The following is a 12,840-nucleotide window of genomic DNA, read 5'->3' on the forward strand; positions in this document are numbered from 1 at the left end:
TCTATTACAAAAACCAGACCTCTATGATGGTATATGTGTGTGTGTGTGTGTACATATATATGCATATATAACACCTTTAACTACTAACATCTTGGTGTACGTTTTTCCACTCTTTAGAAAAGTATTAATGTGTTTATATATAACATTATACATATAAAACACATATATAAAATCATATATCTTACCCTATATATGCACACTACATGTATAATATATGTAATCACATAAATTACCATATGTATGCATTGGGAAAATGTACACTAAAATGTTAACAGCCATATATGAGGAAATGTGTATCTACATATATACGCATACATATGTACTATTATGGATTGAATGTTCATGTCCCCCACAAATGCGTATGTTGGAGCCCTAATCTGCAGTATGGCTGATTTGGAGATGGGAAAGTAACTGAGATTCAATGAAGTCATTGAGGGCGGGGCCCTGATCCCATAGGATTAGTGTCCTTACAAGAAGAGACACCTGAGTGCTCTCTCTCTGCATGTATGCAAAGAGGCCATGTGAGAACAGTGAGAAGGTGCTGTCTACAAGCCAGGAAGAGAGTTGCACCAGAAGCTGACCCTGCCAGACCTTGCTCTGGGGCTTGCAGCTTTCAGAACTGGGAGTAAATAAAGGTCTGTAGTTTAAGCTGCTCAGCTTCTGTTGTTTTCTTATGGTAGCCCTAGTGAGCTAACATCCATGCATATGTACATGCATATATGCAGATATATTTATATATAGGCATATATATGTAGTATCTTTCTGTGTATATGACAATATATATGGTTGTATATATGTGGTATGTATATGGTTATGTATATAGTTTTTAATATATGGTTTTACTTATATGCAATATATATAACTCTAACTATAAATGTGAGATCAGAAGAATGTCCATCAAAATGTGGATAGTGGTTCCCTCTGGGCAGTGGAGTTGTAGAAGACTTTTTACTTTGCTCTTTTTTACTTCTCTGTATTATCTGAATTTTCTACAATAAACCCGTATTATTTCATATGTATTACTATCACTTACATTACTTAGTATTCCTGTAATTATTAATGGTATTACTAAAATAATTATTACAAATTTTTTTTCTTGATTTGATTTGATTTGATATTAATTTGGCTGCGTTGGGTCTTTGTTGCCATATGCATGGACTTTCTCTAGTTGCAGCAAGTGGGGGCTACTCTTCTTTGTGGTGCATGGGCTTCTCATTTCAGTGGCTTCTCTTATTGTGGAGCACGGGCTCTAGGCACACGGGCTTCAGTAGTTGCAGCACATGGGCTCAGTAGTTGTGGCACACGGGCTTAGTTGCTCTGCCGCATGTGGGATCTTCCCAGACCAGGGATTGAACCTGTGTCCCCTGCACTGGCAGGCGGGTTCTTAACCACTGTGCCACCAGGGAAACCCAAGGCCATATGTATAACCTTGAACAAGTTTTGGTGACCCCACCTGAGCCTCCTCTTGCCTTGTAACAAGGTTTCCATGGAAACGTGCTTTCCAGTCTCCAAAGGGCCTGCTGACAAGTACTCACTTGCAGCACAGGTGGTCTGTGTGCCCTCTTGGGTGTGGAAAACGCTGGAGCAAGGAGGGGGCTGTCCCGAGGGAATTCTTGAAAACCCATGCAGCCTTGGGGTCTTGACGTCTGCGTCTCGTGTCTCCTGCACAGATCAGCTGGACATCATCTCCATGGCAGAGACAACCATGAGGCCAGAGGAGATCGAGCTGGAGATGGCGAAAATCCAGCGTCTCCGGGAAGTCTTGGTCCGACGGGAGTCTGAGCTCAGGTTTATGTGAGTGCTTGGGGCAAGGTGGCCAAGAAAAGGAAGGAGTTGTGGTGGGGGGAGGATGCTGGAGAACCTGACATTTCCTATTTATGGCTGTGTGCCAGACACCGGGATAAAGGTATTCCCTACATTCTCACTACCGCCTAGAGAAGCCGGTATCTATTCCTCTGTTTATTAGTATATAAGCATCAGGTAATACATGGCCCCAAACAAGATGATTAAATTAGTGCCTGGGTCTTGCTTTCCTGTCTTTTTTTTTTCTTTAAGAACTTTTATTGAGATACAATTGACATACAACAAACTGCATATATTTAAAGTGTACTATTGGATATTTTTCCTTATTAGTATTTCCTGTCTTTTTTTAATTTTTATACTTCCAATTTTTATTTTTATGTTCTCAAAGAGTATAGAACTTCTATTTGGTTCTAAAACTATAGTTAAGGTTCTGTTCTTATCTACACATTTTTTCTAACATTAAAAACACTTACTTTTAATTGTTTCTAACACTGTAAACACTAGCGTTTACAATATACCCTCCATGTTTTAAAAGGAAGGGAGACAGAGAATGTGAGTTCTTTGAAGTACTGAAGAGCTCCCTTCAGCCTGCAGGTGCTCAGGGGGGCCAAGGTTGCTTTTGTGACAATGGTTGTCGCTACATATTTACTGACCTTTGCATTGTGTGTGTATGTGTGTGTGTGTGTGTGTGTGTGTGTTTTATCCCTGCATCAGGCACACACACACATCAAGTGCTCAGTGACAAGATTAGCTAACATGCAAGCTCTAGCCTTGGGCCGGGCACTGCACTAAGCTCTTGACTTGTGACCTCGCTAAATTTCCCCGTCATGCCCATGAGTCTGACGGCTTAGAGACAAATGTCAACGGTAGACACTTGAATAAATCAAATTATCTAAAAGATACAGAAGGACATCAGTGCAGTCAGGGCGCATGTGGGGGACTCAGTGACATACTCCAGGGGAGGGGCTGGCGTCTTGGCCCCCGGAAGTGTTGCTAGCAGCCTGCACACAGCAATGGATGAGAGTGAAGGCTCCCCCCAGGCCCCGCCTTAAGAGTACGTAGCCTTGCCTGAAGGTACACCCACCTTGTCAATCCCAGAGATGCACAGTGGACTCTGGGATGGCCAGGGTGGAGATCACGGCCCACTCAGACCTGGACAAACACCTCATCCATCATCTGCGGTTCTCCTAGGCTAACAGGCTGTGTGTGGACCATTGCGTGTGGACCATTCTTGAATTCAGAGTCCTGGCTCTGAGAAAGCCCATTGTTGTAGGGCGTATGGTGTAGGGGGGTCCTATTCTTGTCTCCATTTTAGAGAAGAGGGAATTGGAGGTTAAGAAATTTACCCAAGGTTGCATTAGCTAATAGGTAGCCAAAGTCAGATGCAGTCTGACTCCAGCATTTTTATTGAGTGAGTAAGTGAGGGAAGGATGGAAAGAGGGAGGGAGGGAAGGAATGAAGGAAGGAGGAAAGCTCTGAATATGTCTCCCAAGGTGATACCTTAAAGAGCGTAAACTCCTGAGGGCAGGGATCCTACCTCTCGTCTTCACTGTTGGATTTTCCCAACACCTTCAACAGTGCCCGGCATTTATTAGACCAATTAGTATTTGTTGAATGTGCAAAAAAATTATTCTTTCACAGTCCATTCTTACCCCAACACACACACACACACACACACGCACACACACACACGTGAGATCCCTTGGCATAGGGTACGAAGAGGGAAGTAGAATTTCAGACCGTTCTAAGCATTTATAAGCTCAGGTGGGTAAGCTCAGAGTGACAAGAATGTGACAACCCTTGACTGAAAAAGTCCCAGTGACTGTAGCTGTAATAACCAGGATGAGATTGGTTTTGTCACACCTGCTCGGAAGTCATCAAGCTAATACCCATCAGCTCCTGTGGAGACTGTGTGAGTCAGATCATACTGCGTGGTTGATGGTGTCTTCTCACTTTACCGTCTCCTGCTATGTTGACTGTTTTGAGAATGGGTCTAAAGGCTGCTGTCCCAATATCCCTGACGTTCAGTGTTATTTTTTCATGGGTTTCCACTTTCTTGTCTTCTCTGTCTTGCCCTTTCGCCGGGGACTCACGGCTTCTGCTGGTTCTGCCTTCCTCTCCCTCTCAGGGAACTAGTGTGAACTCATAAGAAGTGGGCTCAGGGTCATCCTGGCTCTCTTGCGTCCTTGTCTGTGACCTTGGGCACATGACAGGCTTCAAAAGAATTGCTGTTTACACAGGCGCTGCTATACTGCACACATGCACACATGCATTTACTCACTTATTTTAGCTTTTTGAATCCTCATGAGACCCCTGAGGGACTGGGTTCTATTCCTTCTATTTTATGGATGAGGAAACTGAGGTTATAGATGTGAAATAGCTTTTTCAAGGTCACCAGCTAGTATGGGTGGAATTGGGATTTGAACCTGAGGTGTTTGTCTCAGAGGCAGAGCCCTGAACCCTAAGTTAGCCTCTTCTTTATTCCCAGCAGAAGGACGCCTTTTCTCTTTGCCTTGCTCTTCTAGAATGCAGAGCAAAGCCCCGGTTGGATGCCCACAGCCCCATAATCCCAACCATGGGTTTGATCTTGTTCCGCAATCTTGAATTGAGTTGGGTGGAAACGGAAATGATTCTATTGAGTCAGGCTTTGCACTTTTTCATAGCCTTTCTCTGGAGAGAAGTGATTTATTTGAAGCCTAAAATGATGAGTTCCAACTTAGTCAAGGTTTTCAAGTCCACCTGCTGGGATTTTGCAGTAGTGCCCTACTCCTCTAAGGGTTCTCAGGGACCTCGAGAGTCAACATTTGTAGAACCCTTAGCACAAGTTATCACATAATGTATGAAAAGTGCTTGCTGATGGAAGGACAAATCAGGGGTGCCCCCAGCATACCTGCTCACCTTGAGTAAGGCTCACCAGGTCAGGTTCAGAGACGGACTATGAGTGACCCCGGCAGGCACGTGTCTCCACTGCACACCCAGTGCATCTGCTCTCAATGTCCTCCCTTAGCTTGTCCCCTGGTTTCCAAGTCGCTAACTGGCATTTAGAGATCTCTCTCTTGAAATCTGGCAATTTTATGAGCTTCATTTGAATGAGTCAATAAATCCCACGATATCACGAAAACGCCTCTTTAATTGGCGGCAAATGTCCAGGAGGTAAAACTTGAAGCCTCATTTGTTCCGTCCTTGACCCTCGGTGCCACCCACCTCCCAGTGCCTCCCACTGCTGCCCCGTCTCCACGCCTCTAGCCATCCTGGCCTGCGGAGGCTGTCAACAACCTCAGACTCATTTTCTCACCCTTAATTCCAGCACTGACTCACACCATTAGCTTTCATAACTCCTCCTGCAGCCCCGCTGGCCCGCCTCAGCTCTTCTGCATCTTCTCTACAAACCTGGCCCTGCTGTTTATCTAGGTTTCAGATAATTAAGTATCTTCGGATGTGGGGGGGCGGTTATCTTCACTTTACACCCGCTTGCAGGATTGTCATAAAGGGACAGTGGGTTCCATCCCTCAGCTTGCTCTGGGCAGTGGCAGCTTCTAATAAGAGTCAGAGCTGCAGCGGGCAGGGGAGATGGGTGTGTGAAGGACAGATTTCAGGAGCACAGTCCTCGAGTTCCAGTATTTCCAGACTCTGGGGTTGGACCTGAGTAACATCATTTTATTAAGAAGGACCAGCTAGGTGGCTGCCCGTGACCTGCCTGGGCGCAGGGAATGGAAAGCCAGCAGGGGCAAGACGAGTTCAGTTCGCCATGGGGCTGTTTGGAAAAACCCAGGAGAAGCCGCCCAAAGAGCTGGTCAATGAATGGTCATTGAAGATAAGAAAGGAAATGAGAGTTGTTGACAGACAGATAAGAGATATCCAAAGAGAAGAAGAAAAAGTGAAACGATCTGTGAAAGATGCTGCCAAGAAGGGTCAGAAGGGTCTGTGTGGTTCTGGCCGAGGAGATGAGCAGATCAAGGAAAGCCGTGAGTAAGCTGTGTGCATCCAAAGCGCACGTGAACTCCGTGCGTATGGGGATGAAGAACCAGCTGGTGGTTTTGTGAGTGGCTGGTTCCCTGCAGAAGAGCACAGAAGTGATGCAGGCCATGCAGAGTCTTGTGACGATCCCAGAAATCCAGGCCACCATGCGGGAGCTCTCCAAAGAGATGATGAAGGCTGGGATCATAGAAGAGATGTTAGAGGACACTTTTGAAAGCATGGACGATCAAGAAGAAATGGAAGAAGCAGCAGAAATGGAAATTGACAAAATTCTGTTTGAAATCACCACAGGGGCCTTGAGCAAAGCATCTAGTAAGGTGACCGATGCCCTCCCAGAGCCTGAACTTCCAGGAGCGATGGCTGCATTTGAAGATGAGGAGGAGAAAGAGGCCCTGGAGGCCATGCAGTCCCGTCTGGCCACACTCCGCAGCTAGGGCTGCCCAGCCAGGCCTACAGGCTCTCCTCCTGGCCCTGTCATTGGGCCCGCACTCCGTGAAGCCTCCGCCGTTTTCTGTATCTCTTGCACTACACCTCTGGGTTGAGGCACTGCGTTCTGGAGAATGTCCTCTGCTAATCTCTCTTCATTCTCTGCAGAGGTTTTGGGATCTCAGTGGGATTTTTCTGGAGAGGTGATGTAATAAATGAGTCATTTTGAGGAGTATAAACAGAAGTATCTTTTGGGGGGATGAGGGCAAAGAAGTCTGTCTTCTCACGAAGCATTTCTGAGAATAGTCGATTGCCTGAGTGTTGAGAACTCTACATTTTTTTTTGTCTGTAAAACACTATATAAATGAATTTTAATAAATTTCTGCTTTAAAAAAAAAAAAAAAAAAAAAAGAAGGACCAAATGTGGTGAAGCAGTCACGTCCTAAAACCTGGCAGAGATGCAGGGTTTGGTGGTAGAGAATACGTGACTTATAAACAGCAGCTTTTCAAGTACTTGCTATGCTGGGCAATGTTCTAAGTGTCTTACATGCATTGATCATTTAATCCTCACTGCAACTAGACATACAACATCCTCCCTCCGCATTTTATAGATAAGGAAACTAAGGCACAGAGCACTCAAGTAACTTGCCCCGGGGTTGCCTAGGGTCTGTGAAACAGCAGACGATGATATAACCGCAGCATTCTGGGTCCAGAGTCCACGGCCTTAACCATCATGCTGGTTTTGAACCCCAGTTCTACTTCTTATTGACTCTGGGTCCTGGAGCAAATCTTTTGCCCTGTTGGGAGTTCCCTAGTGGTCCAGTGGTTAGGACACCAGGCTCTCATTGCCGAGGCCTTGGGATCAATCCCTAGTCAGGGAACTAAAATCCCACAAACAAACAAAACAAAACAAAAAATTTTTAAAAAGTTTCTTTAAGGGACTTCTCTGGTGGTCCAGTGGTTAATACTCCTCGCTCCCAATGCAGGGGCTCCAGGTTCGACCTCTGGGGTCGGGGAATTTGATCCTGCACCCAGCAACGAAGATCCCGCGTGTGGAAACTGAGACCTACAGGGCAGCCAAACAAGTAAATAAATATTTTTTAAAAAAGACAATCTTTTGCCCTGTTCCAGCCTCAGTTTTCCCCTCTGTACAATGGGACACTGATGATTCCCTGGCAGCATTGTCACAAGAGATGGAAAGAGAGGACATGTGAAAGTGGGTGGCTCTTCCCAGGTAATAAGCAAATCACAATCCCCTTCCCTCCTCTGTTAATACTGTGCTTTGAGGGAGGATCAGGGCTGCTTTGTTATTTCCAGGGAAGACCCAGAAAACACCCCCCTCTCCGAGAAGCTGGGGAGTAGCTCTCACCCATGAAGTCCAACTTGACCCTGGGGCCTTAACTTTCTTACTGTTGTTGTTATTTTTAAGTTTTATACACCTGCATTCTTTATCCCTTTAATGAGCTGGTAATTCTAAAGCCTGTTAGGAAAAGCTTCAAGCCAAGGGCGAAATGAAGCATGTGCGCTTATGTAATTTGACACTTCTCAGCCACGTCTGGCAGTTCTGCGACACTCTGGTTGCACTCTGGGTTTTAAATAGCATCTCCTAAGAACAGGTCACAGTTGCCAGAGCCACCATACATCTCAGGTGCGAAGAGATGTCTTTAATTGCAAAAGATCTAAAAAGCAATTTGTCTTGGACAAAGTATACAAGAATTTGAGGACTTGGGGAAGAAAGGGAGGAAGGAGACCTCGAGGGAAGAGGAAAGGATGGAGAATATTTCAGGTGAGACCTCTGACTGGAAGGAGCCTCCTGAATTTCTAAGTGTTGGGGGAGGTAGGGATGAGGTTGGGATTGGGCTGATCAAATGGAGAAAAAAATATCCCCCAATAGATGGGCTTCTGCTGGTCCAGGTTGCCTCTTGAAGTCAGAACAAGCTTCAGGAAAGGAAATTTTTCTCTCTGGGAGTTCTGGCTGTCTTACCATAAAGGATCTCATGCTCTCGGCCCCAAGGCTCTCCTCTGGGCTCTGGAGAGCTGGAAAGGGGATCCCTGTGTTAGACCCATGATGGTTACGTTTATGTGTTGATTTGGCTGGGCTCTGGGATGCCCAGATTTTTGTTTAGACATTGTTTTGGGTGTGTCTGTGAGGGTGTTTCTGGCATAGATGAACATGTGAATCAGGAGACTGAGTAAAGCCGATTGTCCTCGCTAGTGTGGGTGGGCCTCACCCAATCCGTTGAAGACCTGAATAGAACAAAAGGGCTGAGTAGGGGGAACTCTGCCTGCCTGACTGCATGAGCTGTGGGGCGTCGATCTTTTCCTGCCTTTGGACTTGAACTGAAAAAAATCAACTCTTTCTGGGGCTTGAGCTTGCTAGCTTTTGGACTATAACTTGCACCACTGGTGCTCCTGGGTCTCCAGGTTGGCAACTATAGATCATGGGAGTTAGCTTCTGTAATCCCGTGAATCCTTATAAGAAGTTTATCTCTCTCTATCTATCATCTATCTATCATCTATCGATCTCTCTATCATCTATCTATATCTACCTATCTATCTCTATCATCTATCTGTCTATCATCTATCTATATCTATCATCTATCTGTCTATCATCTATCTATATCTATCATCTATCTGTGTCTATCTATCATCTATCTATCTATCTCTGTATATCTATCCATCTCTGTCCAGCAGTTTCTCTCCTTGGTTACCCTAAAGCTGCTCTGTATATGTGGATATGTACTAGCCCCATGTGACTATTTCAATTTAAATTAATCAAAATTAAATAAAACTTAAAATGCAGCCTTTCAGTAGTCCTAGCCACATTTCAGGTGCTCCTTGGTCATTATGGCTAATGGCTATCCTATTGGAAAGCACACATTTTTGTAGAACTTTCCCAACATCATGGAAGAAACTCTCACACGTGAGCATCGGGAGGCATATTCCAGACGTTCGTATCAGTCTCTTCCCACCCTGTCTCCCCCCTTTTCATCTTCATGCGTTCTCCCCCTGCAGCCCCCACCCTGGCTCTCCACGGGCCTCCTTTCAGGCCCTCCCCCTCCATGGGGGCCTTTTTATCCGGGCTGTTCCCTCTGCCTGGATGCCCCCCTCCCACCTGGTTAACTCTCCCCCTCCCCCCAGGGCTCAGATCCAGGGTCACTTCCGAGGGGAAGCCTTCCCAGCACTTCCCAGTCTATGTCCCATCCTGTCACTGTAACTAAGATCCATCTCTCTTCTGCTCGACGCAGGCCCTGATGAGGACACACACGGAGCCGTTTTCACTTCACAATGTCGGCAGCACCCAACACGTGGCCAACCTGAACAGGTGCTCTGTGACTCTTTACCTAATCAGTGAGCAAGGGCTCGACTTCCCTTCTATTTTTAGTGCCTGACTCATTTCAAGTGGGTCAGTCCATAGTATTCCTACAGAGTGACAGTGTGACACAGCAGCTTGCAGTGTAGACACTTTACAAAGTGTATGAGTGCCTTTGGTTGCTGTAACAAACTAGACAAAGCTGGTGACTTAATGCATGGGGAATTCCCTGGCAGTCCAATGGTTAGGACTCTGTGCTTTCACAGCTGAGGGCCAGGGTTCAGTCCCTGGTCAGGGGCTTCCCTAGTGGAACAGTGGTTAAGAATCTGCCTGCCAATGCAGGGAACACAGGTTTGAGTCCTGGTCTGGGAAGATCCCACATGCTGCAGAGCAACTAAGCCCGTGTGCCACAACTAGTGAGCCCATATGCCACAACTGCTGAAGCCCATGTGCTTAGAGTCCGTGCTCTGCAACAAGAGAAACCACCGCACTGAGAAGCCTGAGCGCCACAATGAAGAGTAGCCCCCTCTCACCACAACTAGAGAAAGCCCGCACAGCAACAAAGACCCGATGCAGCCAACACATACATACGTACGTACGTACATACATACATACATAAAAACAATGTACTTATCTTAATTTAAAAATATTTTTAAAAAATTCCCTGGTCAGGGAATTAAAACCCTACAAGCTGCATGGTGTGGCCAACAAAAACCAAAACAAACAAACAAAAATCCCACACACACTTATTCTCTTATCGTTCTGGAGACCAGAAGTCTGAGATCGGTTTCACTGGACTGCCATCGAAGTGTCAGCAGGGCCAAGCTCCTTCCGGAGGCTACAGGGTAGGATCCTTTTCCGAGCTCTTTCCAGCTTCTAGAGCCTCGTTTCTTGCATTCCCTGCTGGCGGTTCCTTCCTCTGTCTTCAAAGACCTCAGAGTGGGATTGTCCAGCCTCTGCTGGCATCAGCCCACCTGTGTATAATCCAAGATCATCTCCCCATCCCAAGAGCCTTAATTTCATCACACCTGCAAAGTCCCATTTGCCATATAGGGTAACATATTCACAGGTTCTAGGAATTAGGATGGGGATATCTTGGAGGAACATTATTCAGCCATCACATTGACTATGGCAATTCATGTAAGGGCTAAGGGCAGAGCTGGACTCCCAGGGTGGTGGTGACGGTGACAGGGATGGCTGTGGCAGGGTTGAGTGGAGGGGAAGGCAACATATACCATGTGAAGAACCTGCATCGCTTCATCTGATGCTGAGTTTTCACCATTCTTTGAAATCTCCCAAAGGAAAGCATCTTATGAGAGAGGGAGGGAGCACACGTGCTCAGTGATGTACACACAGTGGCCTGACAGTTAAGGGTTTTCCCCTCTCTTTGCTTGTCTCTGGAAAACTGCTGATTTGAGTGGCAGCCGAGGTTGAGAGGCACTTGTCCGTGTCACTTGATGATCTCAATTGAGGACTCAGCTCTTGGCTCTGTACTTAGCCCAGAATCAGATAATGCTTGCCTGGGCCTCATTTCTCTTCAAATAAGAACCAGCCTGCCCAGGACAGGCTGCCCAAAGAGACACGGGAGGGGGAAAAATACAAACAACTTAGCAGACTTGCCTTTGTTTTGGGTTTACACAGCATAGCTACTCATTAGGATGGTATCCTGGAACTTCCCTGGTGGCCCAGTGGTTAAGACTTTGCCTTCCAATACAGGGGGTGTGGGTTCAATTCCTGATCAAGGAGCTAAGATCCCACATGCCTTGTGGCCAAAAAAACCCAAAACATAAACCAGAAGCGATATTGTAACAAATTCAATAAAGGCTTTAAAAATGGTCCACATTAAAAAAAAAAAAAAACAACTTAAAAAACTTGTAGGCTTAAAAAAAAGTCTATCCTGATTTACATCTTTTTACATCTTTTGCTTAATTTAACCAGCTGCTAGTCATTGAGTGATAAGTTACGTAGATCTTTCCTCCTGGAATTCTGGCCCACTCTTGGTCCTTTTGTCCTCTAAATTCCTCAGGGCGTTCAAATTAGATTAGGTCAGTCCAAGACATTCCTGGTTTGGGTTCTGCCAAAGGAAGCGCATCCTGTTTTTTTCATCACTACATGTCCTGGTCTTTGACAGAGTTGCTTTCTGATAAAAAGAGAGGCCTATAACTTTCTCCAGATTATATTACACCTACCTTTGAATTCTAGCTCTGCCATTTGTAGGCTGTGCTATCTCAAACAGATAACTTAACCTCTCTGAGCTTCAGCTGCCTCATCTGTCAAATGGGGTTGCAGCCAATATTTCCCAGGGTGGTTATGAGGAGTAAAAGCAATCCTGTTAATTAAGTGCCCCTCCCCCCCCATAGTGCCTCCCACAATATAAGTGCTCATTAAATGTTACTTTCCTTCCTTTCAGGAAGAAATTGAGTTTGGAAATTAATAGGTGCTTGGTAAGAGCAGACATCCGGCCCATGTTCTTGGTTTTTAGTAGTAGGTTATGTATTTTCAAGAGGGGACACAGGAGAAGGGAAGGAATGGGAGGTGGAGTGAAGGTCTCTTCCATGACATGGAGGCACATACAGGCTGGAGAGGAGGTGGCTCGGGGGCACCTGAGATCTGTCTTGAAACATCTGAAGGACTGTCATGTGGACGAAGGAGTTGGTTTCTTCTTTGTGGAACTAGAACCACAAATGCTACAGTGAATCCAGTTACCATCCCAGCATGAGAGAGGCCTTTCCAAATACTTGGAGCTGTGAAAGTTGGAACCTTGGGAGGTAATGAGTTTCCATACCTGGGGACATCCAAGCATGTATTCCTTCCTTCATCCAACAAGCATGTGCAATAAGTAATACAAATGAGGACTTGCCCTAACGGAGTCTGGGGGAGGAGACAAAATCTGGATGTCTCCAGAGTGAGAGATACACGCTTCAGCAGCTTCAGATGGCGATGGGTAGGGTAACAGATGCTGAGATGCTGTCTATGGGCAGTTCTCAATGCTGTCATCATTATTATCTAACAGCTCTTGAGCACATACCAGGCACAATGCTAGACTCTTTATATGGGTGACCTGGTTTCATCTTCATAGCAACCTGATGAGGCAGATACTAATATGAGCCACATTTTACAGATGAGGAGATTGAGTTTTGCAGAGGTTAAGAGGCTTGCCCAAGATCGCCCTGCTAAGAATGAGCAGGGTTGGGATTCTAGCTCTGCAGCCCGACCCCAGGCCCGGCTCTGCTGTGTTCACGCGTGCCAACTGCCTCCCAGCTCACTGCTCCTTCTTAGAGAACCAGCCCCACACGCCTCTCCCTACTTCCCTCCTCCAG

The 12,840-nt window shown here is 46.0% G+C and overlaps 1 protein-coding gene and 1 pseudogene across 1 annotated transcript in view; both read left to right on the forward strand.

Annotated features, from left to right (window-relative positions):
• BMERB1 (bMERB domain containing 1) overlaps positions 1 to 12,840 on the forward strand; it is a 131,207-nt gene that overhangs the window by 74,821 nt on the left and 43,546 nt on the right. The window contains exon 2 of the mRNA XM_057696061.1: positions 1,671 to 1,794. Within this exon, the coding sequence (XP_057552044.1) occupies positions 1,671 to 1,794 (124 nt within the window). The remainder of the gene's footprint in view (positions 1 to 1,670; positions 1,795 to 12,840) is intronic.
• LOC130829502 (charged multivesicular body protein 3-like) lies at positions 5,486 to 6,215 on the forward strand (annotated as a pseudogene).

The sequence above is a fragment of the Hippopotamus amphibius genome, chromosome 9 (genome assembly GCF_030028045.1).
Source record: "Hippopotamus amphibius kiboko isolate mHipAmp2 chromosome 9, mHipAmp2.hap2, whole genome shotgun sequence".
In the NCBI taxonomy this organism is placed as follows: Eukaryota; Metazoa; Chordata; class Mammalia; order Artiodactyla; family Hippopotamidae; genus Hippopotamus; species Hippopotamus amphibius.